The sequence below is a fragment of the Salvia splendens genome, chromosome 5, assembly GCF_004379255.2.
Source record: "Salvia splendens isolate huo1 chromosome 5, SspV2, whole genome shotgun sequence".
Classification (NCBI taxonomy): Eukaryota; Viridiplantae; Streptophyta; class Magnoliopsida; order Lamiales; family Lamiaceae; genus Salvia; species Salvia splendens.
Window position 1 is genome coordinate 23,939,873 of NC_056036.1, and position 8,034 is coordinate 23,947,906.

An 8,034-nucleotide genomic window follows, 5' to 3' on the forward strand; every position below is an offset into this window, starting at 1 on the left:
GTGGATATTCTGCTGTCCACTGTCTCCGGGGCTCTTACTATTTCCAGCCGCATCTTGGCGAATTCCCGGATAAGCTCTTCCTCTTGTGTGAGGAAAACAGCTGCTTGAGGCGCTGTCTTTCTGCTCAAAGCATCTGCTACTACATTGGCTTTGCCTGGGTGGTAGTTTATACCACAGTCGTAGTCCTTGACTAGTTCCAGCCATCTGCGCTGTCTCATATTCAGATCTTTCTGTTCGAAAAAGTATTTGAGACTCTTATGATCTGTGAAGATCTCACACCGAACTCCGTAGAGGTGATGTCTCCAAATCTTCAGCGCATAGACCACTGCTAATTCCAGATCGTGCGTCGGATAGTTCAACTCGTGCGGCCTCAATTGGCGTGACGCATATGCTATCACCTTACCCCTCTGCATCAGCACGCACCCGAGTCCGACCTTCGATGCATCTGTATACACCACATAGTCGACTCCCGCCTCTGGTACGGCTAGCACCGGCGCTGTGGTCAACTTTTCCTTAAGCAATTGGAAACTTGCTTCACATTCTGGGGTCCAGTTGACTTTAACTCCTTTCTTGAGTTGTTGAGTCATCGGCCTTGCTATTTTAGAAAACCCCTCAATGAATCTTCGGTAGTATCCTGCCAGTCCTAGGAAACTCCGAATTTCATTAGGCGTCGCTGGTGACTGCCAACGTTGCACGGCTTCAACTTTAGCAGGGTCTACTCGGATCCCTTCTGCTGTCACTAAGTGTCCAAGAAAGTTCACTTTGTTAAGCCAGAACTCACACTTGCTAAACTTAGCATAGAACTTCTCGGCTCTTAACGTCTCTAACGTAGTTCTCAGCGCTCCTCGTGTTTCTTCTCGTTCTTTGAGTACATGAGCACGTCGTCTTTAAAAGCTAGGACGACCTTGTCCAAATATGGGCGGAACACGCGGTTCATTAGGTTCATGAACACGGCTGGGGCGTTTGTAAGCCCAAAAAGGCATTACCGTAAACTCGTAATGGTCATATCTGGTGCGAAGTGCAGTCTTAGGTATACCGTCTTGTCGAACTCCCAGCTGGTGATAAATCAATCTCAAATCCATCTTCGAGAACACACCACCTCCTCGCAGCTGGTCGAAGAGGTCGTCGATCCTCGGTAAAGGTACTTGTTCTTGAGGGTTAACTTGTTCAGCTCTCGATAGTCGATATACATTCGCAAAGTTTCATCCTTCATCTTCACGAAGAGTACTGGTGCGCCCAACAGCGATACACTGGGTCGGATGAAACCTAGGTCTACTTATTCTTGTAACTGGATCTTAAGTTTATCTTATTTCTTAAGCGCCGTTCTATATGGTGACTGAGATCTTATGACTGATTCGAGTCATCCATTAGACGTTTCATCTCGTCTGGCTGTTGAAACCATTCCTCGTTTTAGATTTCATCGTCAGTTGAGCTGCATATTAACCTCGTAACCTCTTGCTTAGCTGAGGTAGTCTACTCTCACTTCTTCCAAGATACTTTTGTGCCTACCGCGACTCTTTCGTCATGATCTAGCGCACACTCTGTTCTACTCGCGTTAATTCTTGAACACTGGGCCGGTGCATGTGGATGTGTTGGCTTCTTTCTCCCAACGCTATTGTCTCCATGCCCTTTTGGTTCGACTAAGCGATTCTTGGTGAGATAATCTAGCATGACTTTCCAACATGGTCTAGATCTCGTGTCTATAAAACTCTATCGACAGCTCCTTTCTGAGCCGCTTAACTGAGGTGTGGCAAATCGTAGAATACTTCTTCCCGTTTTACTGCTAACGTTTGCCCTTGCTCTGTATTATAGGGCTCCCAATCGGTTCTTCTCCGATAACTCTTTAAAGGAGAATTTTGGTTCTTCCTTTCACAGTAGGGATTGTGAGGGTAGCGATGCTATCAAGCTTTCCTCTTTCCCGAATGTCTCTCCAGTTTTAGCTTTTCCTGGCCACCTCTTAGACGAATCCCTTTTGCTGATGGGATTTGTTCCGTCAAACATAAACTACGAATACACTCGTACTTTCTCCATGGCTTTCGTTACATGCCCATAATTGAGTCTTTGTTCTTGTGGCTTACTTATCTTACTCGGAGTAAGCATTTTGATCGTTCAAACTACCATATAGGTCTTTTACGTCTTCGGACATCATTTAATCCACAAATATTCCTTGATATTTCTCTACCCAAGGCTAGTTGCTTCTCTATACAACAAAATATTCGATCTTCCACCTGCTTGTCACAAGCGGTACGTAGATTCGAAGTATTTAACGCTTTGCTGTCGGTTATGCGACGCTTCTGGTTGGTGCATCATTTCCTGCACGTGTCTCCATGGGGACGTATTTATTATGCGTATCTGAAAGAAATTGAGACCATGCCTTTTTCTGCTAGCCTCGTATCAATAACTCAATGATTAATCTAATAGTCTTAACTTGGATTATTATTCACACAGGAGAGTATGACTGAAAATTTGAAGGGCTACTGAATACCCAACTGGACTAGAATAACAGCTCTTGTTCAACTTATATGAATTTTCGTCGATAATCGACCTTGAAGGTAAGTATTGAGTTCATTCAAAGAACTACGTAGTTCAACTGGTTCCAGGCAAACTCATAGAAGCTGAGGCTCACCCCTGGTGGGAGCTAGGAATAATCATGAGATAAGTCATGAAAACTGGATGGAAATGAATTAACTGTAAATTCCCATAGTAAGCTGCAAAATAGGACAATACAGTTGTCCAATTAAACTGAAAGGATCTGGGCATCAAGGACAGTGGTTCAAACATGTCATCGCCTAAGATGATCAACCACGAAAATTTATAAACGTAGGCGATTGCAATGAAGGAACATTGATCATGTTTCAAAGGCATCTTGATATGGAATAACAAAATCACATCAATGATTTCATAGGTTCATTAAGGCAACGCACTGAAATGAACTATTCAGAAAGAATCAGCTAGGGCAAGCTTGTTAGGGAAAGGTGCAATATGCTTGCCTTAACTTCGAGCTGCAGAAAAATTCCGAGACTAGGAATAATACATGTACTGGGATCGAGGTCGAAAAATTTCACCTTTGTAGGATTTCAAAATAGGGAGGTAAACAAAAGTTCCAGCACCACATGAAATTCCCTGAGGAAAATGTTTAACTGTCTTGATCACTCTGGGGATCACAACGTAAGCATCGTAAGAATGAAATTTCATTGCATAGGTCTAAGAAATCGAGATATAAATCTCCAATATTGTGGCTCAAAGGAGACAACAACAAATAACGATGCTTGAAACATAAAGGTATCCAAAATTTGGGAACTGAAACTGAGTCGCCGCTTTCCTGAAGAAAATGAAAGTGGCGTACTACTTGCAGAACGTGAGTCAATCAAAGGTCTTAATAGCCGACAGGACATCGTTGTCCCGGAGGTTCAAAGAATGTCTGAGGAATACGCTCATTCCGAAGATCATGGATATGAACAACTGTAGAATTTAGGGTTTACGACTGGAGCTTAAACAGTCAAAACTTTACTCTTTATGTACGATGAGTCAAAAAGGACTGCAGTCCATAAGCTGGAAATGAGTCAAACCTCGCACAGAAAAAGGAACACTGACATGGTACTTGCGAGTCAAAACTAGAGTCTGAATAGACGGGGGTATCGTCCTTGGAAGGACTCTTAGAAGGGATTTCATTGGGAATCCAAGTAAGTACTATTGATTATAATCATCGGTTCTAGTTATGTGACACTCCCTTGTTTTTCTTGTGGAGCTCGCACATGATAAACGCGTTCTGGGAAACCATACATTCCAAGATGGGGTTCCTCGTGCTGTTAAACTGATAACCGCAGCTGGAGGTCATACTTTCATATCGTTCTTGATAACTTAGAACGCCGATTCTGGTAAAACATCACATTCTCCATCGTGCTTCGTAGCACGCTATAAGTATCGCTTCTGGATCACGTAGCCACTTGGGCTTGTTACGCCACATTAGATCACTTTACTAGATCACGGGTACGATCTCTTTCCGTGTAGGGATGCATCTCCCGAACAGGCTTGAAAGTAAACTATTTTCGTTAAAACTTGGTCTTTGTAAAGACATTGGGAACTTCTTGGTTCATCGTCTAGTATACATATATATATGTATACTATCTGTGTGCTTAAAAGAATGGACTTCCTTTAATTGCTGTCTATAAGTAGTACAATAGTACTTTTTGGCTCGTCTTTTGATTTTTTTTTTTTTTTTTGAAATTCTGTGGAATTAGGGGTTCTCCCTAACTGATGGTTTCAGTTGGTCTCGTCGCCGTGGAAGGCGGTAACAAGTTCTCATTCTGCTAATACTTGATTCTGCATGTCTCACCTAAGGTACTTCTCTAAAGCACTCTAGGTTCACATACATAGTCCCCATGACATCTATTCATTCATGTCAAGCTCATAAAACACAGATACAGTAAGCATATCTTATGCAAAGTATCAGCTATCACGTTGCATCTTGCAAGCATTCAAAATAAACATTTTCGTTCCCATAAGGGCTGTGAAAATTATTTTCTTTTTCTGAAAAAAAAACTTAGAAAATTCCATTTTCTTTCTCAAAATGGAAAAATATTTTCTTTCTTCAAAATTCTCTTTTCTGGACGAGCGGGCGTCGACCCCTGTTTCTGGTGCAGTTGATCGTGTCGAGCTGAGGTGTTGGGATCTTGTACTGATCATTCTGTTCACTTTCTAGCCTAGTGCTACTGTTCTGGACTGAGGCTTAGAAAGAAGGTTCTTGGGTCAGAGCGAAAGAAAAGTGCTCTGATACCACTCTGTCACGACCACAACTTCCTAGTCAAAGAAAGCGCAGCTATTTCGCGACTAACAATACTAAACTGTCTCAACACATCATCATAATTACTGAAATTAAGGAAATACTGTCTAAAAGTCATCAAGATAGCAAGTTATTACATCAGAGTGAAATGTGGGACATTGTCTTTACTGAGACAAAGCTAGGTCTATGCAGCGGAAGAGTTCCAAGACAAGTATAACATGTATGGAGACATACTACACTAGCTACCCTTCTTTTATTTTATCTTCAGTCCCAACACCTCCTCTGCCTCGATCGATCAACCTGCACATTTAGGAAAACAATATGCAGGGCTGAGTACTTGATATACTCAGTGGCTTATGCCGAAAACTGTTTTTCTTTTAATTGTCTGCCAAGCTGAGTGAACGCGGGGTTTTTCTGAAAATAAGTCCCGGTCACTAAAATCTGTTATTTCTTTCTGAAATAGACTGCAGTCTTTTAACTTTCTGATGATATACCATGTCAAGCTGTGTGAATCGGGAATGTGGCCACATTCCACGATCACTGGGTCGGCCAACCTGGCGCTAGCTCACGACCCACGAACCGGCCAACCTTGCGCTAGCTCACGGTCCCTATGTGTACACTAGTCCGAGTAGGATTTACTGACCTACTGGGACCCGAATTCGTTTTTAACCATGAATGGCAATCACAAAATAAAACATGGCATGACAATTCATTCAAAAGTTCACACTTATTCTCATAGAGTTCTGTAAATAAAAAGGAAAGAAGCCCACACCTCAATTGCTTAACTCTTGCAAAATAGGTGCTTTCCCCTGTTCTGAGATTATGCGTCGAACGACGACGTTCCTTTACAAAATTAATATATTTAAATTAGACCTCAAAAATCTTGCATGAATGCATGCCTAAGCGTGTGCTTATTATTTTAATTTCTGCCTTCTAAAATTAGAAGTCTTAAATCTTTAAATCGGTGATTTAATTTGTTCTGTAACCGGCTGACCCGTTCGGTATTAGAATTCTCGGATTATCTTAAGTATTTAAGAAATACTTTCTGTGACTATTATAGTCCGCCTTAATTATTCACTGGCCTTTATTTCACTCACGGCTTATAAGTTCTTTTCTTCCGTGGCTTAGGAAATAATTTCCATTATACTTGAAAAGAGGCTCTTCACTAAAAGTATTAAACCGAGAACTAATTTCTTAAGTCCAGCAAGGAGTTTACTTAATCTGGGCCAAGGTATTATTTCATTAAGCATTTTCGGTCCAGCTTAACTAATTGGCCCAAATCTTTTCTTCTTCTCATTTAATCTGGCCCAGCTTAATTAATTCCAGGCCCAAGTGATGAATAGTGGAAAAGGCCCAAATACCCCCTTCACCAACCATCGTCACTATCTCTCTCTCATTTCTCAAAAATCCCCAAATTGAAAATGAGGAACCCTAGCCCCCTTTCTCTCCTTCCTCTCGGCGATTTCGCACCCCGCCACCTTCAGCGCTCCTCGCCGGCGTGTGAGGAACCGGAGTCAGCCCATTTCTATTCCGTTCCTCTCCGCATCGCACGACCGCTCCCACCCTCTGTCTCCTACTCGGCAAGAAGGGGTCTAAAATTCGGAAACCTGGGGAGGTGGAGGACTCGTCGCTGTCTAACCGGCGACCCACTACCCACCATCTCTTCCCCCTTTGAGGCATAACCTTGTACGGGCAATCTTGACGACGTTTTGTTCGCGGAGGGGTCACCCGTGGAGGGAAGACGTCGTATTCTCCGTCCTTCAGCGGCATCCCTCGGTCCACGCTGCCGTCGCCTCCATCTTCCTCCCTTCGGCGACGCTGGACCCCTCGGCTTAGGGGTGACACGCAGACGGCGGTTCTGCCGCTGCGGAGACCCTCGTAGCAGTGCGCCGTTTAATCAGGCAGTCGCCTCGCCGAAGCTAAGTTCCTACTAGTTATCTTCTTTCTCTTGTCATAGTCTAGTCCTAGTTCGCGTTTGAAAAGCAATGTGGTTGTGCTTCTATGTGACTGATTCTGTGTGGAAGACACCATTCCATGGTTCCTTTCCTCCAGTCTCAAAAGTGCTACACTACCCTAGACATGCATCCTAATGAGGCTGGGGTATGTGCAAGGGAGGTTTACTGATTTCTCAGATTCTCATGTTATCATAAATCGTTTCCATGTTTTGTTTCTATCATGCTCGAATGATGCCATTAAACTTGAGATTTAAGCTGATGGGTGTTACCTTTCCCTTGTAACCCCGCTGAACTTGCTAAGCTACTCCCTTCCTTGGTCTTGACCTCTCTTGCTCCTCCGCTTGCTGCTCCGTTTAGTAACTAGTTTGTTGTGTGGTGGGGGATGGAACTGAGGAGGAGATTGGCATATTTATGCACAGCTTGTAACTGAAAGCTGCACAATGACTGAGGTACTTGGCTGACCTTGCAGCATTCTTTAACTGATTTTGGTGTTTTGTGCTGCCTTGTACTCTGATTCATTCATGAATTTTGTCTTCTTTTGCAGGTGCACACTAGAGGTGGCACTGTGGGGGCTGATTTCCGGACTATAACCGGTTTGGGTAGGGAAAGCAAGGGCTGTTATCTGCAGCTTTGCAGAGTATTAGCTGGAGGGGAGCCTGCTGGCTGGAGTTTGCTTCTTTCGGTCCAACACTCACTCACATTTCTGCAAGGTATTGTTTCCCCTTCCCTTTCTTAATACACTTCTCTTGTTGTCTCTGTAAACGATTGAGGAGATCTAACGGCTGTTGAAACGAGTTGTCATAACAGCCGAGCTCTTCTTCATGTTTTGATCTTTCTCTCCAGATCACGGAGTTGCCGAGCTTGGTGCCGAACTGCCGTGCTTGGTGGCGAACTGCCGAACTCGGTGCCGAACTGCCGTGCTTGGTGGCGAACTGCCGAGCTCGGTGCCGAACTGCCGTGCTTGGTGGCGAACTGCCGAACTCGGTGCCGAACTGCCGTGCTTGGTGGCTGCTCGTTTGGCTGGTGTGAGCCGTGGAGTGCAGGGATAAAGCAACCTCTTACCTTTCTTTTTTTTTCGGTAAGTTTTGGTCTTCAAAGCTCAAAGTAGGTTTGTTCCTTATCCTTGCTTACTTTGCCAACTAAAAGCTTTAGTGTCTTATGTAACCTCTTGTTTATCTTGTTGTTTTCTGGCAGGGACAAGAGGCTGACTCTTCTCGGTTGTTGTCTCGTCTGTTCAGCCCAACGGGCCATCGGAAACTGGGCCGAAACCATGCTAGAAGAAGGGCCCGAAGCTAG

The 8,034-nt window shown here is 43.9% G+C and overlaps 1 protein-coding gene across 1 annotated transcript; it reads left to right on the forward strand.

Moving 5' to 3' along the window:
• Nucleotides 1-6,108: 6,108 nt before the first annotated feature.
• Nucleotides 6,109-8,034, forward strand: LOC121803989. The gene is made up of 5 exons (XM_042203549.1): nt 6,109-7,187; nt 7,283-7,448; nt 7,582-7,622; nt 7,703-7,816; nt 7,933-8,034. The coding sequence occupies exons 1-5, from the start codon at nt 7,179-7,181 to the stop codon at nt 8,032-8,034; spliced, it is 432 nt and encodes a 143-aa protein (XP_042059483.1). The 5' UTR covers nt 6,109-7,178.